We start from the raw sequence: 27101 nt of genomic DNA on the forward strand, positions 1-27101 counted from the left end.
ATCTGAAACCCAGAGCAGGGATGTTACTTATCTAAAGCTTTGGAGTCCATGCTTAGAAAAGGAGACAAATCCCCAAGGGCATAGTGTTGATGATAGGCTGGATGAGGACAGAAGGTGAAACAGTGAGGTAAAGTCAACTGCTGTGTCTTTTTTTTAAAATTTTTTTTTTCAACGTTTATTTATTTTTGGGACAGAGAGAGACAGAGCATGAACGGGGGAGGGGCAGAGAGAGAGGGAGACACAGAATCGGAAACAGGCTCCAGGCTCTGAGCCATCAGCCCAGAGCCCGACGCGGGGCTCGAACTCACGGACCGCGAGATCGTGACCTGGCTGAAGTCGGACGCTTAACCGACTGCGCCACCCAGGCGCCCCTGTGTCTTTTAAAAATAACTATTATCGGGGCACCTGGGTGGCTCAGTCCTTTGGGCGTCCGGCTTCAGCTCAGGTCACGATCTCACGGTTTGTGGGTTCGAGCCCCACGTCGGGCTCGGTGCTGACAGCTCAGAGCCTGGAGCCTGCTTTGGATTCTGTGTCTCCCTCTCTCTCTGCCCCTCCCCCGCTTGTGTTCTGTCTTTCTCTCTCAAAAATAAACATTAAAAAAAAATAAAAAAAAAATAAACCAAACTATTATCCATGAATTTTTTTTTGTCTCCTGGGTTTTCTTGTTTTTTCCAACCTGTCACGTAGCTGGTAGCTCCTTCTCTTCCACACCACTTCTAACTAGACCTTCCCACAGGCTCTGATCTCTATCAGATTTGTAATGAGACAGCCTTCGAAGAGGCTAAAATCGTGATCAAGGTGAAATCAGAGCAAGGTGAAGTAATGAAGTCGAGCCACACAAAATCTTGCCTTTTCCTCCACTCTTTCATATGACCCTGGCTTCCTCAAAGGCAGAAAAAGGAGATCCATCTATCAGAGTGTTGCTACGTGGAGAGCAGAGGTTCAGGTTAAAAGGGAAGGACATACCCTGGACAGGTGGAAACAAGAATGTCATGGGGCGCCTGGGTGGCTCAGTCAGTTAAGCGTCCAACTCGGGCTCAGGTCATGATCTCGCAGTTTGTGGGTTCAAATCCCCACCTCGGGCTCTGCGTTGTCAGTGCGGAGCCTGCTTTGGATTCTCTGTCTCCTATCTCTGTCCCTTCCCCACTTGCACTCTCTCTGTCTCTCAAAAATAAATAAACACTAAAAAAAAAAAAAAAAAAAAAAAAGGAAGAAACAAGAATGTCACTAAAATGTGTCGAGGAGTGCCTTGGTGGCTGAGTCAGTTCTGCCTCAACTCTTGATTTCAGTTCGGGTCATGATCCCAGAGTCTGGGATGGACACCTGCCTCAGGCTCCAGGCTCTGGGCTGGGTGTGGAGACTGCTTCAGATTCTCTCTTCTTCTCCCTCTGCCCCTCCCCAGCTCATCCTTTCTCTCTCTCTCAAAGTAAATAAATAAATAAAAAGAATAATGTGTAGAGAAGTGTTACAGGCGGACAGCCTACCTCAATGTTGACGCTGGAGTAAGGCCACCCAGAGCCAACCAAGGACCCAATCTAAAAAGAGATGCTCCTTCATCATCCTGGACCGTGTACTTTCCAACGCACAGAAAGCAGATATGGGCTACTGCTCACATCAGCTTAAACACTGCCCAGAGGCCAGGCGGGGTTAGGTTACGGAGTCCTTGTGGACTGGGCGGTCCCCGCTGGCAGCACAGCTGGTCATCGCTGTCGTCACTTTGGGGAGAATGCCCTCTTGCAACCTTCAATTTCATCCTCTGTGAAAGAGCACCCTGGCTGGGTTGCTAGGACAAATCTGCCAACGTTGGTTCCTTTCTCCCACCTTTCCTGGGTCGCCTGAGCGTTACTTAGGGTTCCCGAGGGAGACTGTGGTCTCCTCTGCTTCCCTACCCTTGCCCAAGAACGGGTAGCTTTTTTCTGTTCTCTATCAACTCTTTGTAGTTTAAGGAAAATCCACTCCCATTCCCGTCTGCCTGGGACCTTCTGTTCAGCCCAGGCCCCCCCCCCCCCCGGACACCCCCACCCCCCACCCCCCACCCCCACCGCACACCGCTCTCTCGCAGAGCCAGGCCGGCCGGAAGGGCAGGTGGTGCGACCCGGCCACATACCTTCTCCTGGGCCCTGCTGAATTTCTTCTGCACCTGCTTGGCGAAGAGGCCGGCGGCGCCACCCGCCTTGCCCTCCGCCATCCTGCCGGCACCGGGTAGACTGGGCCCAGCGACCTGTGGTTTTCTGGAGGCCCCCAAGGAGGAAGTGCGGTTCCCAGCATGCCTCGCATCCGGCCGTGGCCGTGGCCGCCCCGCCCCACGCCGCTCGAGACCCCCACGGGCTCTCCGAGCGGCCTCCTCCCAGCGCAGCCACGGTGGCCCTGAGGCCCCCACGCCCACCGCCGCTCAGCCCCCCCCTCCCCCCCCCCCCAGGCCACCGGGCACTTCTGGAGCCCAGGCTGGGGGCTGCACCTGTTCAGGAGGAGGCTGGAAACTTGGGCCTGCCCTCAGGCGGCGCTCACTCAAGCCCAGCGTCAGTGCTGCGCGGCCCGAGGGATGGGCGCGCCAGCCCAAGGAACCGAGTTTTCTCCTGCGAGCCAGGACACGTTGGCGCCAGAAAGCCGATTCGCCGAAACCCTCAGCACCGGGAAGCCACTGGAACGATGGGGTAGAAAAGATCGCGATCTCCACTTCGCACGGGTATTGACCACATCGGGGAAACGTGTTTCACGTCCGCGGGCACGTCTCCTGGGTTGTCGAGTACAATGCGCTTCTGGTGCCAGGGATTTTCAAGATGGAAAGCCTCTGCGGAGAGGTTGGCAGTAAACCTAGAACTGGTAGGGATAGAGCGCGGAAAGGGACAGGACTCCACAGGCGGATTTGAAAGGGAGCAACAACTGAGCCAGAGGTAGAAATGGGGGTCCCCGGGAAAGGAGAGGATCTTACTGGAAGGACTGGGGAGGAGAGAATGGAAGCTTGTGCTGGGGGGGGGGGGGGGGGAGGGGGCAGACTTTCTGGCTGGACAGACTAGGGCCTGTACTGGGTGGAGGCAGAGTGAAGACAGACCAGGAAAGTGGGGACGAGGCTGCTGAGATTACATCTGTGCCTTCCCGAGGGAGAAGGTTCCCGAAAGGAAGTTACTTCCTGTCTCCCTTGAGGGGATAGCTGGAAATTAGGAACAGTAGGTTTGGAGGAACCATTTACTCACGGATTTTACAGCGGAGGTAACATTCCTCCAGGAAGGGAAGAGGATCAAAATAATTTCCTGAGGAGTGTGGAGAGGGAGGCTTGTCTTCCATTGTTTTACAGGCCATTCCCCCAAACAGACATATTGCCCTCAGGGTCAGCTGTGTGCCGGGCATTGCTGGGTGTTGGGAAACCAAGATAAAATTAAAACAAAAAAAAATTTTTTTTTTTAACATTTGTTCATTTTTGAGAGGCGGGGGGAGAGGAGAGGCAGAGAGAGGGAGACACAGAATCCAAAGCAGGGTCCAGGCTCCGAGCTGTCAGCACAGAGCCCCACGCAGGGCTTGAACCCATGAACTGTGAGATCATGACCTGAGCCGAAGTTGGACGCTTAACCTACGGAGCCACTCAAGCGCCCCAAGATAAATTTTTAAAAATGCAGTCTCTGACCTCAAGGTGCTTGAAGTCTGAAGGTGGAGATGGGCTGGTCATCAGACGATTATAGTATTATGTGCTTAATGCATTTATAGAGGTGGATACAAAATTGTCAGGTTCTACATCATTAGGGTTTATTCTGGATGTTCGTCGTGGGGCTGTTCTAGAAGGGGTGAGAGTACAGAAAATGGAAGGACTTGATGTTGGGTGGGAAGAGGGGAGAAGGCCAGAGGATGGCGGTGCTGTGGGAACACTGAGAGAAGATGGTGATGATAACAGGTCTGTCACTAGCAGAAGGAAGGCAACACCGATGTCACTCACAGGAGTCCACGGCATCCTCAGCCACACAGCCCCCAGCCACTGCTTCCTAAGAAACTCTCTTCCATGCCAGTCTCTTGGGAACTGAAATTGATGATCACCAAATCCTGTGGTTTTAGAGCACGGACGATCTTCAGAAGTTAACTAGAGGAGGAAAGTGAGTCAGAAAAAGCTGGTGACTTGCCCAGAGGTTCCCCGGTTCCTCGGTGTTGGAATTAAGATGGGGACGCAGACGTCCTGACCCAGCTTCTTACAGTGCATGCCTACGCTGTCCCAGAGGCCTCTGCTGACTTTGCAGCCTGCACATTCCAGGACCAGTCTTAGCCGGTTTCTCCTGTTATAATGTTAACTACCTATTCCCTCCGGTCTGGTCCTCTGTGATCGCAATGAAAAGCTGCTTCTCAACCTCTTAGCCTTCTTTCGGTTCCCTGTTCGGTCGATTGTAGGCCACTCCAACAGACTGAGCCCCGGCCAGGATGAGGCAGAATTATCAGCTTCCCAGTTCTCTGTGGTTTACAGAACCCTGGATCCGGTTGTCTATTTCAGTTCTGGCCTTGACATGCTGACTCACACTTAGCTGGAGGCCCTGTATTGCGGTCTCTTCTCCCTTTTTGTTCTGCTCAACCCTTTCCTTTCTTCGTTCAGTATCTTCTTTTTTTTCTATTCTCGCCTCCCTAGCCTCCTTTGTAATTTGTCACTTTCTTTGTCTGCTGGCATCTGACCTACTACTGAAGCCTATCCTCCGATCTGTAGTGTATCCTAGCAGTTATCATCGCCCAGAACCGTGGGGCGAGCGCCTGTTCTAGGCACTGGAGGGGGGAACAAAAGAAGGATGAGCCCACAATCTACCTGGGAGAGTCAGGGCACGCTTCGTCACTCAAGAACATTCGAAAGCACTCTGTGCCTTTGCATATAGCAAATGTACATGGGAGAAATGCCAGGTGGGCAGATTAATGGCTAGGTGGGTCCTAAAAGGATGCAAAAAAGAGTTTGTGAAATGGCAGTAAATGGAAGATCCAGCACAGAAATGTGAAATCCAACTTGGGTCCTATAACTCCATTTCCTCTAGAGGGCCTAATGGCGAACAAAAAGACTCAGGATGATCATGCATATTCAGTTTTATTTGCTTTCCTGGATCTGGCTCAATGGCCTCTCACAATGTTTTTTTTCCTTGATGGCCTCAAGTCCTTTCGTGGGTCTAAGCATCATCTTGGGAAGGCCATGGGATTCAGGAAGACGTTCAGTTGGAAGCAATGACCTGAAGGAAAAGCCAATATGTCCACAGTCAGTAACTCCTGCCTCCCTCCCTTCTGTTTTCTTCAGGGCTCCTGGTTGAGTGTAGCCCGGCCCTGGGTTTCTGAGGGGAGTTGAGGGAGTTGGGGGGGGGGGGCAGGGGAGGGAGGGTAGGGGTATGGTAGGAAGTAGGTCTCAGCTGTGTCAGGACAATTCAATGTTCTAGGCACATATGTAGCACCTAGTGGCAAGAATAGGCCTTGCAATGGTTGTGAATCAAAGTTCACGCCACGAGACTCCAGAGTGTGTTTGAAGGCTAGAGGGCATAGGTGGGATGATTGTGAAGCTACCACTAGGTCAGTGTAGGTAAAGCCTCATCTAACCTTCAAGCATCATCTGAGGTAGTAAAACCTCTTGCTAAAGGGTAGAGCAGATTCTCATAATGCCCTTAGAAAGAGCTCATGGGAGAAAATGTTAGTGACTCTTCCCTTTCCCAGGTGCACGCAGGACTTTCTGAAGCTGTTTTTCTCTTGGCTTTGACTTAGGACAGCACTGCCATATGCCCGGTTGAGGTCTGCTGTTGTCACCACCTTACCCTAAACAGTAAGCACTTGGGTGATGTCGGCTGAGCGGGTATGCAGAGGGGAACTTGGGATGGCAGCATTATTGAGGGGAAATGCATCATGGAGGCAAGAGAAAGGAGTAAACGAATGTGGTAAGGAAGATGATGGCCTCCCTGTCCAATTATTGCTCCCCAGCCCCGCCAGTGTATGGGTCTCCAGGTGACCCTGTTTCAACCTGTCATTTGAGAGGACTTACACTGTTGATCCAGGAGATGTAAGCAGAGACCCGTGTGAAGACTGTGGGCTTCCTGGAGACGTTACAGCCCAGACTGGACACGAAACTGGTCACTCCATGGACAGCATACTTGCCATTCACGAGGCAATGGAGAGGGCCCCCAGAATCACCCTGCAGGGAGGAGAAGGAGGGTCCTAAAACTCCATTTTAAAATCTTTGGACCTTTGTTTTTGCTTATACCCCACTTCTGCATGCAAACCCTGTGCAGTTTTAAAGCTCCAGTTCAAATCCCTACTTCCTTCATATCCCCACAATCCAGATGAATCTCATCTTCCTGTCCTTTCTTTTGCTGTACTTAGGTCATGTTCTGCCTTGTATTTTGGTTTCATAATTTGTTTCTACCTGCCACACCTATCTATGAGCTTTTTGAAACAGCTTTTTGAGACTGTGTCTTACTGACACGTTTCCTCTCCACAGTGCTAGCATAGAACTTTGAATATCTTAAGCTCAATAGCTTTTATTGACTTAAATCGAACCTGGGAGTGGGGGGAGTAGGGTGTCCTCATGATGTCTTCATCCCCAGCATTTAGACCAGTGGTTCTAATTAGACTTAGCCTTTAGACACAGGGTAAGTAGTCAACACATGAAACTAAACTGGGGTGAAGGGGAGAGAAAATGATACATTGGGTAACGGTTACATGCTCAGGCTTAGAATCAGAGGAACCTGGGTTTACCTGGACGCTCTCCTCCTTACTCAGCTCCCAGGATGCCAGTTCTATAATTCCAGACAGAAAATCAAAAGATAGTTCTCTGGAAAATCTGACCAGCACAAGAAGGAAGACCTAAAGATCCTGCCATTAGAGGTCCTCCACTGAAACCACCAGACCTTCACTAGGTCACCCAACAGACCAGTTCAGCGTGGATGAATCCCACCGAAGGCTCACGGCCACTGATCAGCTTTTTATTACCTCACTCTGAAATGAAAGCAGATGGTCAAGGAGTACCACACATCTGAAGAAAGCCTCTAAGAGAAAAATAGAATTCAAAACGAAGAGACAAAGAAATAAACAAAAAATGAAGGGGCAGCCAAGGGTACGCAGGGAGAAGGAAACAAGCAATAAAAACCTGTGATTAGTATTGCATCCATGATACAAGAACAGCATACTGCAAAACGAAACATTCAGAAAACAAAAAGAGCCTTCGGAAATTATGAGTATGATAGTAGAAATGAAATGTTGGAAGGATTGGAAGATACAGTAGAACAAACAAAATATAGAGAAACTAAGAAAATAAGAGGACCGTCTAAGGAGGTAAATAGGTGAATAACAGAAATTCTAGAAAGAGACTATAAAAAATGGAAGGAAAGAAGTCATCAACAAACAAACATTTTCAGAACCAAAGTTCTGGAGTTTCTAAAATGAGAAAACCCAGGGGCGCTTGGGTGGCGCAGTCGGTTAGGCGTCCGACTTCAGCCAGGTCACGATCTCGCGGTCCGTGAGTTTGAGCCCCGCGTCAGGCTCTGGGCTGATGGCTCAGAGCCTGGAGCCTGTTTCCGATTCTGTGTCTCCCTCTCTCTCTGCCCCTCCCCCGTTCATGCTCTGTCTCTCTCTGTCCCAAAAATAAATAAACGTTGAAAAAAAAAAATTAAAAAAAAAATAAATAAATAAAATGACAAAACCCACCAAGGCTCTCTCACGATGAATGCAAATAAACCCATACAAAAACACAAAATACTGGGGTCAGGAGAGGGTAAAAGAAGTCACTTAACAAATTAGTGGGGAAGTGTGGGGCCGAATCAGTGATAAAATGGGCATATATTTTGCCGATTTAAAGACAGTTTTTAACTCCAGGGAAAACAAAGTTCTGCAGGAAATGAGTGATTTTAGAATACAACATGGATGAGAGTTCAGGCCTTAAAACAGAAGGAAATCTTGCCATTTGAAACAATGTGGATGGACCTCGAGGGCAGTGTGTTCAGTGAAAGCAGTCAGAGAAAGGCAGATACAGGATGATCCCTCTTACTGGTGAAATCTAAACACAAAACAAAACAAGCTCATAGATACAGAGAACAGAGTGGTAATGGCCAGAAGGGGAGGGGGGAGGAACGGGAAAAAAAAAAAAAAAAAAACAAAAAACCCAAAAACGCTTCCCTTTCTCATGAACTCACTGAAGGATTTGCAGCATCAAAGAAGAAAGAGAAATAAAGGAACACAGGACTAGCGACCCACAATAAAGCATATGCGTGCTTGTGTGTGCCAAGCCTGTTTCTGAAAGGATGGAGACAGCCAGGAACAGCCGTCAACTCCATGAAGATATATGTAATCTCACTTATAATGCTGCTTTTGATCACAACGCACTCTGTTCCAACTGTTAAAAAGGAGACAGCAGGCCCAAAATAAAGTCACTTATGCTGAACTCCACCAAGACTTAATACCTAACCTAACAGTAGCTTCAGTTTCTCCCAGAAATGTGACCTTTAACCAGCCAACCTGGAATTTTTAGGTCAACGCCAGGCGGCAATGTGCTGATAGACCCCTTAGGAGGGCCACTTTGCCTAAAACAAGGCATTCTTTGCCACAGCTCAATGAAGCTGCTTTCTGTTCGCTGGAGGAGATGCTATCTGATTCATGAATCATTGAATGAAGCTACTTTGATCTTTAAATTTACTCAGCTGAATTTTTGTTATTTAACAGATTTGGTGGCAGAGGCCAGAGCAAAGGGCACTTCTGACAGCTTTGGGGACACCAAGAAACAGGCATAAAACTCTGCAAACACTGAGTTTACTGTCTTTCTCACCATTTCCAAGGGCCATGGGTAAGTCCCTTTGTCAATTCCATTAAGAATGAACTCTCATCACATCTTTAATAATGGGCATTTCTGGTCTTTTATCATGTACAGAGAGTTACTGTTTTACAAAAGCTTCCTGCAAATGTGTTTTATCCTCAGAGAAATTCATGGAAAAGAATCTAACGGGTACTCTAGAATACAGATTCCTGATAACTTTCAGATCAAGCAACTGAACTGGGTGAGAACTTCCAGAACTAGTGGGAAAAATGGATTCAAATAGGACAGATGTTAATTACATGGGCATGAGTGAATTGAGGAGAGGATGATTATCATTTGTATGACTTCTTGTTTAAAACACTACTGGTTGTCTAATGTTTTCTTTTCCAGATTTTAGGAAACCTTTTTATCTTTTCTCTTAAGCTATCAACAATTTGGTAAGATATACATTTGTGACCAAAGGTGAAACATTTACTTGTTTTTTCCCTACCTGATCCCTCCAGAATTCAAAAATTCTCAAGTAGTCTTTTCATGACAATATACAGTTGACCCTTGAACAACATAGGGGTTAGGGACATTGACTGTCCCTCCCTGTGTAGTCAAAAATCCCTGTATAACTTTTTATTCCTCCAAAGTATAACTACTAGTAGCCTACTATTGACCAAAAGCCTTACTGATAAGAGAAACAGTCAATTAACACATATTTTATATGTTAGATGTGTTATATATGGTATTCGTACAGTAAAGTAAGCTAGAGAAAATAAGATGTTATGAAGAAAATCATAAGGAAGAGAAAATACACTTACTGTTGTATATTTATTGAAAAAAGAATCCACATATAATGGACCCACACAGTTTCAAACCCATGTTGTTCCAGGGATGCTACAGTTAGTTGTTTACACAGGTTCAATGAGAATCTGATCTCCTTGTAACAAGACACAATTAGAAACATTGGTTATATTACCAAAGCTCTGACTGGAATACCATATTTGAGAACATTATGCATAGACTCAGATATGACCAGACACTTTCAAGAAACTAAGATCAACTTGGGGTGCCTGGGTGGCTCAGTTGGTTAAGCATCTGGCTCTTGATCTCGGCTCAGGTCACGATCACACAGTTCGTGGGATCGAGCCCCACATTGGACTCTGCACTGACAGCATGGAGCCTGCTTGGGATTCTCTCTCTCCCTTTCTCTCTGCCCCTCCTCTGTCTCTCTCTCAAAACAAGAAAGAAAGAAAGAAAGAAAGAAAGAAAGAAAGAAAGAAAGAAAGAAAGAAAGAAAGAAAGAAAGAAAGAAAGAAAAGAAAAGAAAAAAGGAAGAAGGAAAGAAAAGAAAGAAACTAAGGTTGACTATACAGAGCCAATAAAGCCTCACGGAAAGATTGACCTGGCACTTTACTTGAAAGATTCCAGCAAAGCAGTCTTAAAAAGAACTTACGTGGTCAGTCACTATTCTTGCTGCACTTATGTAAATAATCAGGCAGAGTTTAATGTAAACAAACTAATTCTTCTGTAAAAAAATGAAGGTAAGTGTAGAGAGAAGAACTTATGTTTACGCTATCATCTGTATTAGATTCTAATCATGTTAATTGTCTCCAAGGTTCTATTACATACTTATAAACTGGATCCTGAATTCTTCTAGTTTCCTAAAAAAATCTGGCTCTGACTCTTCAAATTAACATTTCCAATTTTCTCTCACCCTTTTGATTTGGAATCAATAAGAACACAGATTGCTCCTGAAAGTCCTTGGAAGGGACTACCCTAGGTCCTCCTCACCACCCAGATGGTGGTCAGACTCCAGGGACTTGGACATGCATCTCACAGCTGAAGAAGGTCCCACCTGACATCGGGTCCTACACAAACACTGGAGATGTTCCAGCCAAAGTGACTAGGAAGAGAAGTAGCTGACATGGAGGTAGACTTGCTTTCTCCCAAGATGCCAGATCAAGACTTCATACTTTAACTGACTAAATACGAAACCCTTTCTTCTTCCCTTTCTTTCCTTCACTCTGGAGCTGGCCTAGAAAGATAATGCCATCATCCATATCTCCTGGGCCATGGCTAAGGGGGATAACCTCTGGAACTTAGAACAACTTTTTATTTCAGGCTGAGAGAAGACCTAACTGACTCCTGGCTTGAATGGACAAATGCAACAATCCCTGAGAATGAATCCATTAACAGTGCCATCTTACTGAGAAGTGTTTTGTGCCCTGAGAGGGGTTGTCTTTGTGGTAATTATCACTCCCCTTGGGCTTATGAATGACAAGATAGCTAGCACATAGCCAGGAAATGCCTTTTAGGTTATCCAACTGTGCCCCTAGGCTTTCCACAAATGAACTAAGACACCTCATTGTACAATTGCCCTGGATTTACATCACCGAGTTGGAGAAAGAATTGAGTTAGAAAGGAATCATCGAGTTAGATCATTGAGTTAGAAAGGAATTTTTCATGATTCAGGATTCACTTCCTTTGGCAGGGCTACACTTCCCTGGTTAGGAGTAAAGGTACATGAGCATATGATCAGAAACCTCTCTTTAACTCTTAAAGATATTGTAGAATCTGTTGCCAAGACAATAGCTGCCCAATAAAAATCCTTAGACTCTCTAGCCAAAGTTCTTTTTTTTTTTTTTAGGGAGAGAGAGAGTGAGTCAGGAAGGTCAGAGGGAGGGAGGGAGAGAGAGAGAGAGAGAGAGAGAGAGAGAGAGAGAGAGAAAGAGAGAATCTCAAGAGGCTCCACACTCAGCACAGAGCACAGAGCCCAATGTGGGGCTTGACCCCATGACCCTGGGATCATGACCTGAGCCAAAACCAAGAGTCAGACACTCAACTGATTGAACCACCCAGGCGCCCCATAAGTTATTCTTGATGATAGGATAGTCCTTAATTATCTTTAGCTGAGTGAGGGGATGTCTGTACTGTGGCCAATACCACCTGTTATGCTGGATTAACACTTCTGGAGAAGCTGAAACTCAATTAAGTAAGATCACTGAGCAAGCCAACGTGGTTTACAAGGGTGACTGCTACAACAGGGTCTTTCTTTGACTTACTTGATTTTGATTGGTTTGGATGTTGGGGACCATGGCTCCAAAGTGCATTCTAAACACTGGGAAGTATTCCGCTTATAGTAATCATCATAGTCTCCCCTGTCCATTGTTACTCTGTCAAATGTTTTAAATGCATGTTCACAGCCACTAATCACCAAGAAAATGATCTCCCCAAAACAGGAACATCAGAAAAAGAATGAAGAGAACGAGCAACTTACAGATCGTTGAACCTGAAGTCATGGCCTGTGAATATCACAGAGATTAAGCAAAAAACCATATGACCTGTGAATACCACACAAAGGATCAACAAAATTTCACAAAAAGCAGTGAGAACTACAGGGCAGTTGCTGAGAGTAGCACTAATGCCATAAATTTTTATCGTACCTGTCAGCTGAGAATCTGATCAAAAGCGAGGAATTGTTAAGGAGACAGTAGATCCAAAACTGAGTCACTTGTGCTAAACCCCACCAAGACTTAACACCTAATCTAATTGCAGCTTCAGCTTCTTTCAGAAACGTGACCTTCAGCCAGCCAAACTGGAATTTCCTGGTCAGCACGAGGAGATAATCTGCTAAGAGACCCTCTCTGTTCCCCTTGGGAGGACAACCTTGCCTAAAACAAGGCATTCTTTACTAATAATTTCCTTTATTCCAGCTCCCTCTCTGCCTTTAAAAACTTTTCCTTTTCTGCAGCTTGATGGAGCTCCTTTCTATTTGCTAGATGGGGTGCTCCCCAATTCCTGAGTCCTTGAATAAAGCCACTTTGATCTTCAAATTTACTCAGTTGAATTTTTGTTATTTAACAGGTACCTCTGTGAAAAAGGAAGAGAGATCCACATCACCCATAATGCCTGAACTGAAAAGTAGGAATACAAGCGTTTATATTTATAGAGGTATGGAGACCCCAAAAGAATCAGCTGACAAGAGTTGAAAGTGGTCCCTTCTGGGGAGGGAGATCTAGAAGAGTGGAAGGAACACAATGATTGTTCTTTTCCATCATTAAACTCATAGTTTTATTTGTCACCTTAAGCAATTTAATACATATAGCCTCATTAAAAATTGAAGTTTAAAGGAAAAGACACCAAAAGTTCAAATTGGGGATGATTCTTTTAAAAAGGAACTAGCCGTACCACACCCCAACTACTGCTTAGGAAAAGAGGATGTTTTCTTTAGACTACTGCACTCAAAACAAATCAAACAAAACAACCTAAAAATCTTCCACCCAAATTCTAATAGAGGGTTGAGAGTGTTTCTGGGCTAGAGGAATGGAAGGTAATTAAATTACATATAACACTATCATCTTATGTTAATTGACTTGAAAAGAGACACAGGCTCTGGAGAGATGGAAGGTGTGGCTGAGGATCTGAGGGCAGAAGGAAGAGCTGGGAAGGAGCTCGGTGGGAATGAGCGGATCCATTCTGAGGTGAAGAGTTGGGGGACCCAGAAGTCTGAAAACCCAGAAGACACACTCTTGGGAAACTCCAGTGGCAAGGGATCTGGAGACACAACTGCCTCAGAGAATTGTCAGTGTAGAGCGGCTGCAGATAGCAAAGTACGCTACTTATTCAGACTTTAAGACCCTGAGAGAGGGGCGCCTGGGTGGCGCAGTCGGTTAAGCGTCCGACTTCAGCCAGGTCACGATCTCGCGGTCCGTGAGTTCGAGCCCCGCGTCGGGCTCTGGGCTGATGGCTCAGAGCCTGGAGCCTGTTTCCGATTCTGTGTCTCGCTCTCTCTCTGCCCCTCCCCCGTTCATGCTCTGTCTCTCTCTGTCCCAAAAATAAATAAACGTTGAAAAAAAAAAAAAAAAAAAAAAAGACCCTGAGAGAGCAGAGGGAAAGTGAATTAACTCAGAAAGGTTAAACCTTAAGGTAATGGGGGAAGCTGGCTGGTGAGGACCTGGAAGAGAAGTGCTTACCTATCAGTCTCTACCTGCATGTAGGGCTCCCAGGATACAGGACTTCTATGTTTTCACACTAGGAAGGTCCTGGGCAAACTGGGATGAGTTGGTCACCTTACTTCCATGGTTCTAGGTGCTCACCAGAAACACTCCACTTAGCTCGGACCTTGCATTTGGTCTGCAGTCTTGTCCTTTAGCTCCAGTAATGCAGGAAAACCCAGCCCTGGATTAACGCATCCCTGCAACTGGGTCTTGAGTAAAATGGAGTGAATCACACGCTCACTTAGTCATTGTGCGGTCTGCAACCTCACTCTATCAGTAACATCTTGGAGGTCAGTCATTGTCCTACTCACTTGAATTAATCCAGACCCATACAACCTTTGTACCTTCATTATCAGCATCCAACCTGACTCCTATTTCATAAGTACATAGACAAAATAATGCAAACACCTGCCATGCTCCAGCCACCCAGCCTGCACACCCTTTCATATCTGCGCACATTTTGGTGTCTCTCTTCCTGTGCTCTTGGTTCCATCGCTCCTCCTCTGGGATCTTGTGCTATCCGTTATTTCCTCTCGCTGACTCTACAAGACGCTTTCTTCTCTGCCTATTAACACACTCAATTTTAACATACTATATTCAGCCCCTCCATGACTTGTCATCTTCCTTAAAGCTACCAGACTTTTGTTTTTTTTTTTTTGGTCCCTCTCTTTCACCCAAGATTCGTGGAAGAGCATTCTCCATTCCTTACTATGTTTCTTGTTGACTCTTCATTTCTTACCTTCAGTAAAACTTCTGCCCCCTCCAGTCTACTGAAACTGTTCTTGCCAGTTACCAGTGACCCACCAACTGTCCAAGTCGGCACTTCAGTGATCTACTGTGGCTCCTGGATGCACTGTGTCATACTGTGTATGACACGTTAGTATTTCCGGAGACTCTGGAAAACCCTTATCACCTCTCATTCCTCTTAGGTCTTATGGGTTCTTTGTCCTCCACCTACCCCTGCAGCATTCAAGTATTCATGTTATCACAGTTTTTCCTCAACTCACTGTTCTTTCTTTTCTCATTCTACCACCTTTCCCCTGCAGGATGGGGGTGGCTGGGGTGGGAAGTGGAGCTCATCTGCTGTACCTCTAGCCCAGCTCTCCCCACACTCTCTTCTTTATATCTAATTACTTACTGGTTAATTATACCTGAATGTCCCATTGGGATTTCAGACTCAACTTGTTCAGAATCAAGTTCATCACCTTCTTTCCCAAATCCTATAAACCTTCTGTCATTGGAGGCAGCAAACCCCTCCCCTAAATCACTTAAACCGGATGCCTGGAAGTCACTCCAGATCCTCCTCCTTTCTCCCTCCTCTCCACTACCCTAGTTCAAGCCCTCAAATTTATTGCCTAGATAATTACAATAGTCTCCTAACCTGTCTCTCGTCCACCCTTCCCCTCTTCAAAGACACACTTACCTTGTCATTAGACGATACCTCTAAAAGGCAACTCTGATAATGCTATTCTCCTTTTTGTAACTCTTCAATGGTTTCCCGGTGCCCAAGAGATAAAGTTCATGTCCCTAAGCATGTGATGGAGATTTAGGGCAGGCTGCCCCAAAATATACCACCTTGGGACATCGATTATTTTGAATTAAAGTTACTTAAGCACCGACAATGTAAGAAGGATATTCTAACCCTACTTTGTTTCTCGGAAAGCAGAAAATATATCTCCCATGTGAAAGGTACCCCCCCATACCAGGAGGTAAAGAGACATCCTTATGGCTGGATATAGGGAATTCAGGGCTATAGAACAAACCCTCTTACCTCACCTTGTTGGGTCTTCACTAATTTGCACCAAACCCAAACTTCTTTGTCTTGCCAATGCTTCACAGATTTATTATTTCTTTGTCTGAAAGGTCTTTGAGTCTCATATTTTTATGAGCTCCTGCGCATATGAGATTAAATTCGTTTTTCTCCTGCTAATCTGTCCTATGTCAATTTAATTATTAGGTGAGCCAAAGAACCTAGAAGGAAGAAGGAAAAATTTTCTTCCCCTGCACATGGCACTTGAAGCCCTAAGTCATGTGGCTCCTGCTTGCCTTCAGTGTCCTCTCCAGACCTTCTCTGGTATGGTAATAGTTTATTTCTAGCCCAAGGGGCAGCCAACTTTTTCTATAAAGGGCCAAATAGTAAACATTTTAGATTCTGCAGCCTGTGGAGTCTTTGCTTCAACTATTCAACTCTATCAAAGCAGCCGTGAATAATATGTAAATAAACAAGTATGGCTGTATTCGTTCCAATTAAATGCTCTTTAATGAACATTAGAATCTTATCTTTTTCATGTGTCATGACATTATTTTTGTACATTTATTCCCAACCATTTAAAAATGTAAAAAGCATTCTATAGAATGGTTGCAGAGAAACAGGCCGTGGATTTGGAGGCTTGTGGGCTCTGACCTCTGCTCCAGCTGTAGGGAACGCCCTGTAATTCTCTAAGTGTTCTAGATGGTTTCTTGGCCCATGCCCTCATTCATGCTATTTCTCTTTCTCTCTGAACAGCTTTTCCCCTTTATGCCTGGCTTTCTCCCATTTAACCATCAGGACTCACTACAGGCTCCACTTTCTTGGGGGGAAGCAAGTCTTTTCTGACCCCAACAGGTACAGGTAAGTGCCTATCTTTTGGGCTCCTATATCACCCTACGCGTATCTTTATTATGACACTTACCCACGTTGTATTACGTGTTCTATCGTATGTCTGCTCCTGCCATTCCTCCACTAAAACACTGTATTTGAGTCATCTTTGTATCCCTAACACTTAGCACAGTGCCTGGCCTCTAATAGGTAATCAAGAACATTTGTTGAACTGCATCAAGAAATCTATAAGATGGTACGCTGCTGGTTGATTTTGTCTAAAGAGAAGAGGATCCCATGTATCATATATATAAATGATTATAACACTATTTTGTGCGCTCTCCCCTGCCCCATTCATCCGTATATACTCCTGGAAATACTGCTGAGGTAAAGGGTTGGTGGAGAAGGAGGTACAAGGAAAGCTGGGATCGATGGGAACAGAGCTTTCTTATTCACAGTTACGACCACCACCACTCCAGGCTATAAAAAGTCTAGGTGACAAACAACTTCCAAAGAACGCACACATACACCAACACGCAAATGTTGGGCCACAATCCAAGCCTCTGAGGTCAGGGCATTAGGCAAGGTGAATTTCAGGAGATTCCTTGAGTGCCGAGTTCCTGGCACAGACTCATTCTCACTGAGACGCCAGAGTAGCAAGCGGAGTCTGGACAGGGGGTGGGAGCAGGTGTGGAAAAGGGAGTGAGGAAAAGGTTGGGGGCGGGGGCTGGGAGGCCAAGAGGGGAGGGGCCCAGCCTGCGATTCCTGATGCCTCCTGCATGTGTTCACCTGGCATCCAGAGCGAATTCCGTCTCCTCCAGCGCATACCATGGTGCTCTTCACGGTGGAGCCCCAGTAGCTGGAACTGGAGCAGGTGGCGTAGTCCACACTGGGCAGGTAAGCCTGCTGCAGGGCCTGGGCCAGCTGCCCGTTGGCTGAACAGGACACACAGCGTTGGAGGTCAGCCCCAAACCCCCTCGGGGGTGGGGGGAGCCTTCCACACCCTCCCAAGCCTTCCCAAGCTCCAGTGAAAGCTGAACTCAGGGCAAGCTCCTTCCAGGGCGTGCCACAGATCCTCTCTCCTCCCCACTTTATATGCAAGCTACAGGCCCCTTCCTTCAGGGCTCATCCTTGATCACTGTTCCCAAGCTCCCAACCCCCAACCTCCAATCTCCCTACTGCTGCTTACAAAAAAGGAAAGCACTTTAAAGTCACCGGAATGGTCGTATTTGTCGAGAACTCCCCTGCTTTCACTTCACACTGTAAACCCCACGAAGCAGAACCGGGACCATACACCCTTCTTTTCATTTCCTAAGAGCTTGCTGCAGCTTTCCTTTATCTGGCTCTTTGGACTTTTCAAAGCCTTTGCACATGAATTACTTCTCTGCATCCTTACAACGATGCTTTCATGTTATAGAGATCAGGAGGTCGAACCACTATGATATTAAGTGAACTGAGAGCAGCTGCATTAGAAGGATGTCTCTCTCTCTCTCTCTCTCTCTCTCTCTCTCTCTGTCAGCTCCAGGTTTTCCCAGCAGACTGGCTGCTTGTGGCAAGGCCTTGCCTCTCCCCCAGAGCTCAAATACCGCCTCCTGGCTGACAGATGTCTGTGTCAGTCCTAATGTCCCTGCCCTTCTTAACCATCTCTGCTCATAGCCCGTCCTACCTTTCTGTGTTGTCTGGATGGCATTGCCTACCCGAACTCTTCCCGCAATGAGCAGAAGAGAGCTAGCTGAGTTCTCTTTTGCCTTCACTCCTCTGGACCTACGGCTACCTCTGGTTTATTCACCCCAACCCACAGCCCGGCGACTTTGGAGGTAGCGTGATGGTGTAACGACCACCAGAGTGGGAGCCAGGATACCCGGGTCCTGGCTCTAGTGAACTAGTTACTAACCAGCCATGTGGTCTTAATTTTCTTGGGCCTCAGTTTCCTCAGGTTATAAGATGAGAGGCTTGTAAAAATACGCCGTGAGGGAAGGTGGTATGTTTTGTTTTGTTTTGTTTCTCAGTTATAAGACTCTATGAATCTCTGACTTGACTGTTCCATGGCCTATTCTTAGCTCGATTTCACACACCAGTTCTTCGATCTCTGGTTCCTCGTCCCTGACTAGGGCTGCGACCTAGGGCTACAGAAAAATGCTCCCCAGAAGCCCAGCTACCTACTCAAGCCCTGTGTGGTGGATTTTGCCAAGGCAGGCGACTTACTCTTGGTCATGCCCCAGCCCGTGATGTAGCAGGGATTGTTGTTGGCCAGGATGGTCCCTGCCGGGGGCAGGACACCCAGCTGCACATAGTTGTTGAGGGTAACTCTCTGGGCCAGGCGCAGCAGGGCAATGTCATAGCTGTGGGAGGAAACGAGCCTGCTCAGGCCTTCCGTCAAGGTCGGCACGGCACGCGGGGCGGCCCTCACTAAGCCTTTGTGTGCCCATAGAATTCGAAAGGAACACCTCGGAGAAAGGGGGAGGCTGGTTTGCTCGGCCTCCGACTCCGTCAAACACAGCTGGATTGTAGGATATTACTTGTCCAACAGCAGCACCTGCTGGTGAGGTCTAGGTGTTGTGGTCTAGCTGTGGCCTCTGCGACCTCAGTGGTGGTAGTGGGGCTTACGTCTCCCAGTTATGAATGGGGAATCAGAAAGGAGCCGAGTGCTGTGATCTTGGCCGTAGAGAAGAATTCTCAGGGAAGAAAGACCTACCGTGCCGCGTGGGTCTGAAAACTCCGCGGCGATATCCCAGCTCCTTGAACCCGCTCCCCGCCCCCCACGCCCCCCAGCACTGACCACCAGTTTAACTACCTCCTTTCCCAAAGCGTACGGCTCAGTCTGGCACGAGTTTTCTCAGATCAGATTCATTTTAAGACATTTACTTTTGCTGACGGAGTCGATTCCCTGAAATGAATACTAAGTAACAGCAGAAATGGAAACCTTGAACGCTGCAGAGAAGGAGTTTCAGGTGACCCAATCACGCAAACCAGCCTAGATCAAACAAGTCACAAAGGCCTGCCAAAATTCTCAAGCCTCCCAAAAGCTAAATTCTCAGAGTCCTTCCGAATGAACGTGAGAGGGAAGCCAAGCCCCTGTTGCTGGCCAGTCAGCCCCCTACCTCCAGCCCAAGGCCAGCCCAGCCCTGTCCCTACCCGGCGGCCACGTTATTGCTGTTCCAGTAGGGATGCACCACGATCTTCTGCACACTCACACGCTGCTCGGTGCCATCGTTCTGGCTCAGGTTGTGCTCTCCAGCCACCACACGGAAGGTCATTTTGCTGGAGTGAGAGAAGAGCAGAAAGCCCTGAGTGATCCAGGGGGCTCTTTTCCCTCAGAGAAAAGTTGGGAAGCCATCTCACATCTTATCTTTAGAACAAGAACTCCTCGTAACTGGCCCAGGCAGAGGGCAGATGAAAAAGCCTGGAAGACGAGGAAGTAGCAAGCCCCCTCGTTCTCGAATTTACTAACTTGTGGCGGTGACAAAAACTACCAGCAACTTCACTGCCCCATTTTTAAAACCTAGCAGCAGAGGCTGAGTATCTCATAACCTGGGAGAGGTATGGTGAACATAAATGAAATAATGGCTCTCAGCCCACAGACAGATTTTGAGGGAAGGATAAACCAATAGTTTAAAGCATGATCCCTGGGCCAGCAGCACCAGCATAACCTGGAAACTTGTGAGAAATGCGGACTATCAGCCTTCAGCCTGAACCCACCAAATCAGAAGCTCTGATTTGTGCCTTCCAGGTGATTCTGATCCATGCTCAAATTTGAGAACAGTTGCTCAAGACACATACGAACAAAAATGATTGCCAGCCAGGCATTGACAGGGCACTTAAATATTGACCTACTTAATCCTCACAATAACTCGGCAAAGTAGGTATTATGACCCCATTTTAGAAATAAGAGAATGAGAGCTTAGAGAAGCTAAGGAAGTCATCCAAAGGCACAAAGGTAGAAGGCGAAACGGGATGGGAACCTAAGCTTGCCCGATGCCAAAATCTGTACCTTTCGTTATAGTCTACTACCTCCCCACAGGCCCCCCAACACCCCCTTAAAGGCTTGTCCTGAGTGCTCAAAGATACATCTTCCTCCAGAAAAGCCAGACTTCTCCCCTTCCAGAGGCTCAGCAAAGCTGGGTTTTGTTTTTCTCACCGGTCCACGCAGTGAGCAGCTGTCATCACCCAGTTCTGTCTGATGAGGGTCCCCCCACAGGTGTGATACCATTTGCCCCCAGAGAGGTACTGGAGGGAAATCTAGAAGGGGAGGAGAGAAAGGAGGGAGAGGTTGGCGTTTCTTAAAAGGCTTTGCCCCAAACTGCATATTACACTTCTTTCCATTCCTTCCATCCTTCCAAACATTCTCCAGCTTTGTGGGCCAGAGATGGCAAATGGGTTTCATTTGACCTGTCAGTTTCTACTGATCGGTCGCTATTGGCTCCTCGGAGTGGCGGTGAGAAGGGGTGTGCAGACGGCCCCGGGATCAGCAGGGAGTGCTCCACTGTTGGGTGATGTTTGCTGTGTACGTGGACGGGGGGGGCAAGGCACACACACAGCGTATTTGACATCCCCACTCGGGGTTGGTGCAAAGGGCCGAGAACCCAGGTCCTTTGACCTGCGTTCCTTCTTGGAAGGAAACGTGGCCATGGAATGGCTCCATCACCTAAGCCCACAGGCTTAGGTCTCCAGAGCTCCCCTTCCAATGACCTCCAGACATGTCCTGTCCCCCCACTTCAGGGAATACTCAGAACCACCACTGGAATATTCATTTTTATCAGTTCATGTCTTCCTCAGCACCTCGTATTCCACCATCGCTCTACTTCTGAAAATTCGGGTGCAAACTTCGGTGAACTGAATCGAATTCCAATTGGAATGATTCCTCTCAAAGTGTGGTTATTCACCAGTTAATTTGCCAGTTTTACGCATTTAGAATTGCTTAACTCAAAGCCTAGCTGCCCTGTTACGAAAGTAGAAACGCTTTAAATAGCCAAATAAGCTACATGCTCTACTTGGGGGTGGGGTGGGGGTGTGCTTGAATGCAGAGGCACACAGTGCGGAGTGGTGTGTGTGTGTGTGTGTGTGTGTGTGTGTGTGTGTGTGTGTGTCAGGGTATTGGGACTCGGAGCTGTGGGTCTGGCATGCAGTCTTGTGCGTGCCACTGGGAACATAAATGTGGTTTGGGTTTGGGTGCGTGCCTGGGAAAGTAAGTGTGGCTGGTGTTCAGATCCCCTCCCCCAAACCTTTTGTATGCTTTTTCCACCTTAAGCCTGGACCCGTTCAACCTTTTACCTCTAGAATCCAGACAGTTAGAGAACTTGTGGGTAAGGATGTGCACAAACACACATGATGTTGTATACCAGCACACATGCAGCTCTCGTTTTGTTGGAAGTCTGGGGCTGTGAAGGAACACCCACCTGCGAGGGCCAGGAATTCTTCCGGGCCTCAGTCCCTCCAACTACCCGGGCGTTGGTTTCTGGAAAGTCCTGGGTGCTGTGTCCTTTGTGGGGCAGAAGAAAAGTGAGTGATGACTAAGCATGGGGTCAGCTCAGGGTGGGGGGCAGGGTGGCTGTTGTGCTTTGTCTGCGAATTCACAGTTCCTCCCTAGCAAGTGAGGGGCCCAGCTGAGAGTTATGGGAGCCCTTTCGCCAAACAGGGGAGTCTGAGTGGCTTCTGCTTCCCCCCACCCCCCAGGTGTCCCCAGAACTCTGGCATGCTACGAAGGACCCATCTCACATCACTGGGCTAGGGCCCCAGGGGCTCCCTGTGGTCTCAGCCTTGCTCGGGGCCATCCCAATGGCCCGAGGTGACCTCTCACCCCTCTACCCACACATACGGTGCTTTGGCAGGATTCTCCAGGGGGCAAGGACGGCAGTGCACATCCCAGCCAGACACCTGCTGAGGATGTCTTCCTGTCGATGAGGGTGGTAAGGAAGCCCAGACCCATGAAAGAGCCTTCTCTGTTTCGTGGCTCAAGGCCCTGCCATCCAGAGGGTCCTGCATGGAGAGTGGCCCTCACTGCTCCTACCCTGGATTCCAGGAGGGTAAAGTTTTTGCTAGACCCACAGGGTGTCCCATCTCACCCTGGGATAGAGAGCAGGCCTGGACTTCAGGATAGCTTTTGGCTCTGCTGTCCAAATCCTCCGCCCTGTAGAAGTCAGGCCCGAGGACCCACTTACCATAAAGGACCAGGGTGGCGAGCACCAAGAAGCGTAGCATGTTGCCGGCCGAGTAGACCACTGCCCCCTTGCCATGAACCAAGCCCTCTTTGTACTCCTCTTATCAGCAGCTTTGCTGACCGTCTTGCTGCCAGCTGTCAGGGCTGCAGATGGAAGGCCGGGGAAAATCACAGGTGACGTGGAAATACAAATGAAAAGATGTATTTTCAAGTAAACTCATTTATCTGTTGTTCAAAGGCAGAACAAGGTCAGGTTAGGGCTGACTTAAGCATCTGCATTCAGTTGAAAGGCATCCAGTGAACTCTTTTTTCAGAAAAAAAGAGAGGGAACCAGGGCTGGTCTTTCCATCAGGGTGCTCCCTTCACAGTCTGTCACTGCCTTACTGTCCTCGGTGACACTGTAAGTGCAGAGATCCATTCAGTGCACCAGGAGGTGGAGGCAAGGGGTGGGTGTGGAGGAGGGAAGAGTAGTTAGCAAAAAGAAGAGACCACGACCTCCCCCTGCCCAACGAGGAAGGTGGGCTATGCCTCCAGGACAGAGGTGTAGATGCAGGAGGACTAAACCAAGTAGGGATGGTGGAGAGAATTCTGGCAGAAGAAGGTACTAAGAAACGGGTTTGGGGAGACTCAGAAAGCCAACCAGAGAGCTCCCAGAGAAGGAGACCATGAGGTGGGTTAGGAGGGGGAGCCGCAGGATAGGGAGATGGTCTGAGCACTGTGAGCATGGAGGGCAGAGGGAGCAGGTGAGGAACAGGCCTGGCCTGTAGGTGATGAAGGGCCCTGACTGTCAAAGTCGGGAGAGGAGAAAGGAGGGAGGGGCAGGGCAGGGCGCCTTGAGGCGGGCAGAGGACTTTGGGTCGGGAGGCCCCAGAGCAGAGGGCCAAGAGCGGGGCTGTGATTGAGGCAGAGAGAAGCCAGGAAGCCTGGAGGGAGGCAGGAGAGTCATCTGGTTCACCTGGGGGTCTTTGTGGCCTAGCCACTTTCCAGAATCCAAGGTTCATGCCTGCAGTTGCAAGAGAGGCCTGGAAAAAGCTGTAGGAAGGAGCTCTGTAGGCCATGTCATAGAGTTCGGGGCCATCACATTATGGCTCTCGGGGCACCCGGAGGACCCCCTTTCCAGTCTGACTGCCAGGATTCCAATAAAAGCAGATGGGGAAGAGGCTGAGCTGAGCTGGGCTGGGGAACTGGGCCTCTTTGGCCATCCTCTCCCCACCTCCCTAGTTAAGAAGCCAGCTCTAGCTCCAGGATGAGAAGCCCAAGAGGAGGCCTTTAGGGCCACCTAAACATTACCCCTCAATATCACATACTCCAAAGTAAGCCTCTAAGGGCGCCGTCGATGTCACACTCACCTCCGTACCCTTGGCCTAGGGCCACCCAATCTGTGTTTGCATAAAAACCAAAGTCTTCAGGGACGACACTTAAGGCCCTCGCAACCAGCAACTGGTGCCTAGTCTGCATGCCCCAGCCTCATCTCCACTGCTGGTCAGACTCCCATTTACACCGTTCGGGCCAGACGTAGACAGTAGTTGTGGTTTAATTGTTGAGGCATTGCGTTTCTTCTGGCCAAGCAATTCTAATTCTAGGATTGCAATCCTTTTGAAAGAGACACAGGCACAAAAATAAATGTACGAGGACGCGGGTTATGGTAGAGGTTGTCACCAAGTTGTCGCAGGACTGGAAAAAAAAAACCCCAAGTGTTCATCAGCAGGGAAAGGTGAAAGAAATTAGGTTTAACCAAATGATGGGGCACTCTCCAGCTTTTAAAAAGAATGAGTTAGACTTTAATGAACTGACATGAAAAGATGTCCTTGGGATATTAGATGAAGACATCAAATTGCAAATGATACGGTACTGGGTACGTGTGTGCTTGTTATTCACAGAAAAAGGGTATGAAAGGGTTTATACCCGGAAGTTGGTACTTCTAGGGAATGAGTCAAGAGGTATGGAGGCATCGTGAGGATCAATTTCACTTCTTAAACTCATGTCTTTCGGTATCGTCTGGCTCCTCTACACCATTACTTTTCTAATTAACAATAAGAATCTCTCCTGGGGTATTTGGCTATTTTGGGCAATGGCGCCAATATTCTTCAAGTAGGAAATAGAGCCCCAGGAGGGACCAGCCATTTAACGCTACAGTGAGAGTCTTCGGGAACCAGGGGGATAGGAGCACAACATCAAGGTTTTAAGCAAGATTTAAGCAAGGTGTTAAGGCTTTAGGCGAACTCTGAGGATGATCAGAGGGGTGAATTTTAAGGAACAGTGCAGATACTGGGGTAGGGTGAGGCCAGCCCCAGCTAAGGGGAGGCCACGAAGTCTTGTATCACCCCATCAGTGCCCTCTCCCTCTTCTTGACCACCTATCTCCCCTAGTCCTCCCCTCATTCCCCAATCTGGACCTACTCTCTAGGTGTCGTATGTGGTTTCTTCCTCTCTTCTGCTGCACCTCTCATTCCCTGTGAGTTACTCTTAGCTGACTGCCCCTGGGAGAGATTATACTGCTTTTGCACAGGGGTGAGGAAACTTGGCACTAAACAGGCCACCTTGGTTGGGCGTATATCGTAATATTGGCTGGAGAGCTGTTGAGTGAAGCCATAAGAGCATGAAGGATATGGGACAAATGGCAAACAATCAACACCTGATAAATGTTTGGATCCTTAATGCAACCAAAGATAAAGCTAGGATTAGAGGTGGGATCTCTGGCTCCCTATGGTTTACCCGAATTAGCATGGCCTTCAAAGTCTTCTCACTTGGGTCCCAACCCACTGTTCTGCAGGGCAACTTATCCCATAGGCACAGCAGGCACAGTGCCTAGGGCCCACAACACTTTTAGGGCCCACCAAGTTTTCATTTCTTTTAAAATCAGAAGAAATAAAATGAATACCATCAGCCTGGATTATATTCATTTTTATACCAATGCGGTTGTGAAACGTAATTAAAAAAAAATTTTTTTTTATGAAGACAAAAGGGCCTAGGTCCCATGAAAGTCACAATGCGGTCCCCATCCTCTAGCTTCTACATCCACCACTCCTTCACCCTGATGTCCCCTTGGTTTGTCAGATCCACTTGTACCTTTGTCTCTCTGTGACTCTTCTGAGTCTCGATGGTTGCTTGTGTGGGATCCCACCTAAGGACCCACCCCTGAGGTCAAGGGTCAAATGTCACCATCTTTGTGAGGCCTTCCCTGACTCCCCTAAATGGAAGGAGTCGTTCTTTCCATCTCACCTGGTGCATCTCTGAACATCTCCAGGCTGGTCCTGACTTGCTTGCAGCTGCTTCGCTAGCTCTAGGGTGTGAGCTCCGAGGAGGAAAAGCCGCATCTTACACCTGCTCATGTCCACATGGGCTTGACACACACTATGTAGGCTAGATTAGGGGCCACAGGGATGTCTGGGGACAAGAGACAGTGATGTGACAGAACTTTTCAGAGGTGATGTGTGTGGCTCTACACAGCCTGAGCCAACTGATTCTCCAACAGATCAGCTAAGGGACACTATGGGGGAGGAGGAACCAGTGGTAAGTTTCCTTTACCAATGCCATAAACCCTTTATTTTCCCTGGGACCTCGTGTCCAATTTTTGCCAGCAAGGAGTTTTTACTTTCCCCACCCCTGGCCACATCCTGGCCACATCCTGGCCACTCTCCACTCTCCCTCTGGCTAGGCTACCCCCAGAATGTTTCCTCCACAGGGTCCTGAAGGCTCTCAGCAACTTAGGAGACCTCCTGCTGTGGGAGTTGTGCAGGGAGAGGCAGCTGTGGTCCCATGGCACCCTCCTGTGGTAATGCCCAAGATGACAGCCTGCTATGGAAAGTCAGAAGCCCTTCTGGAAGGAGTGTGAGTCTTCCTCTAGGCAGCTGGGCTCTCTAGTTCAGACAAGGTGGCCACGTATGGTGGGGTCCAACTTGCTTGGAGAAGAGCTGACATGCATGCTGGGTCTGCTCGACGTGGAAACTTCACGTGGGTACAGCACTCAAGGCCAGTTAAGCAGTCATGCTCAATTCTACACACTGTCCCTACTTCCTCAGACTTCCCAGGGCCTCAGGTTGCCAATACCTTGCTGCGTGGCATTGGACAAATTACTTCCCTTACCTGGCCTTGGTTTCACAATATGAAAACGATAGGGCTGGACTGTAACGATGGTTTCAAATGGTGCTCACAGACCTTTAGAGGTTCAGGGGCTGCTGGGCATTGCCCTCACCTGCCCTCAACTTCACCCATTGCCACTTGGCTTTTCATCTACAGTATAGATGGGGCACTGAAACAAGGCTTCTAGGACTTAGACCTGAGAATCCCGGGCTCCATGAGCTGGCTTTCAACACGAACATCCCAGGATCCCCAAATATGGCCTCCCTCATGGCTACCTGGCTCCACCGTTCTAGGCTTTACAGAGACCCGCCAGTCAGAAGTGATCGGCGTGGAGGGAAGAGAGAATGGGAAGGCTGATGGCTAGGTGTCTAGCGTTCCTGTGGTGTGGTGGAAGGAGCGCTGGCTCAGCCGGCATTCCAAATCAAGTCTCAGCCTCCGCTCCCGCCATCCACTAGCTGTGGGACTACAGACAAGCCCCTTTATCTCTCCTTGCCTCTACTTTCTTATCTGTAAAATGGGCAAGGTGCTTCCCCTCCTGTCTTTCTCACAGGGTTACTAT

At 48.1% G+C, this 27101-nt stretch overlaps 2 protein-coding genes and 1 long non-coding RNA gene across 8 annotated transcripts in view; 1 reads left to right on the top strand and 2 right to left on the bottom strand.

The window, feature by feature from the left end:
• BIN2 (bridging integrator 2) overlaps positions 1-2245 on the bottom strand; it is a 34318-nt gene extending 32073 nt beyond the window's left edge. For 2 of the 5 annotated variants that reach the window (XM_045467135.1, XM_045467133.1), the window contains exon 1: positions 2108-2245. In XM_045467135.1, the coding sequence (XP_045323091.1) occupies positions 2108-2188 (81 nt within the window). In that variant the 5' untranslated portion in view covers positions 2189-2245. Of the gene's footprint in view, positions 1-1484; positions 1643-2107 lie in introns of those variants that run through there. The other 3 variants (XM_045467132.1, XM_045467134.1, XM_045467137.1) reach the window with 3 other exon arrangements.
• Positions 2246-2394: 149 nt separating this feature from the next.
• LOC123592158 lies at positions 2395-16344 on the top strand. The gene is made up of 6 exons (XR_006709611.1): positions 2395-2894; positions 5704-5761; positions 8650-8770; positions 12593-12679; positions 15683-15799; positions 16232-16344. It is a non-coding gene; the product is annotated as an uncharacterized LOC123592158 (long non-coding RNA).
• CELA1 (chymotrypsin like elastase 1) lies at positions 5029-22955 on the bottom strand. 2 transcript variants are annotated; one of them, XM_045467139.1, is made up of 9 exons: positions 22950-22955; positions 22462-22521; positions 21700-21782; positions 20442-20542; positions 19439-19564; positions 18509-18645; positions 17093-17238; positions 5978-6127; positions 5029-5183 (listed from the first exon to the last, which is right to left on the bottom strand). In XM_045467139.1, the coding sequence occupies exons 2-9, from the start codon at positions 22499-22501 to the stop codon at positions 5166-5168; spliced, it is 801 nt and encodes a 266-aa protein (XP_045323095.1). In that variant the 5' UTR covers positions 22502-22521; positions 22950-22955; the 3' UTR covers positions 5029-5165. The 2 variants fall into 2 exon arrangements, with proteins under 2 accessions (XP_045323095.1, XP_045323094.1); XM_045467138.1 differs by lacking the exons at positions 5029-5183; positions 5978-6127 and adding an exon at positions 12781-13324.
• Positions 22956-27101: the final 4146 nt, after the last annotated feature.

This window comes from Leopardus geoffroyi, chromosome B4, assembly GCF_018350155.1.
Source record: "Leopardus geoffroyi isolate Oge1 chromosome B4, O.geoffroyi_Oge1_pat1.0, whole genome shotgun sequence".
Taxonomy (NCBI): domain Eukaryota; kingdom Metazoa; phylum Chordata; class Mammalia; order Carnivora; family Felidae; genus Leopardus; species Leopardus geoffroyi.

Excerpts from the sequence above, each read along its gene's own strand:
- CELA1 (XM_045467138.1), bottom strand. The coding sequence starts at position 22,501 with ATGCTACGCTTCTTGGTGCTCGCCACCCTGGTCCTTTATG. Across the intron at positions 17,239-18,508 it reads GGGCTGGGGCATGACCAAGA|CCAACGGGCAGCTGGCCCAG; the intron begins GTAAGTCGCCTG and ends TGTCCTGTTCAG. Across the intron at positions 13,325-17,092 it reads GAATTCGCTCTGGATGCCAG|CCGCTCTACACTGACAATTC; the intron begins GTGAACACATGC and ends TGCTATCTGCAG.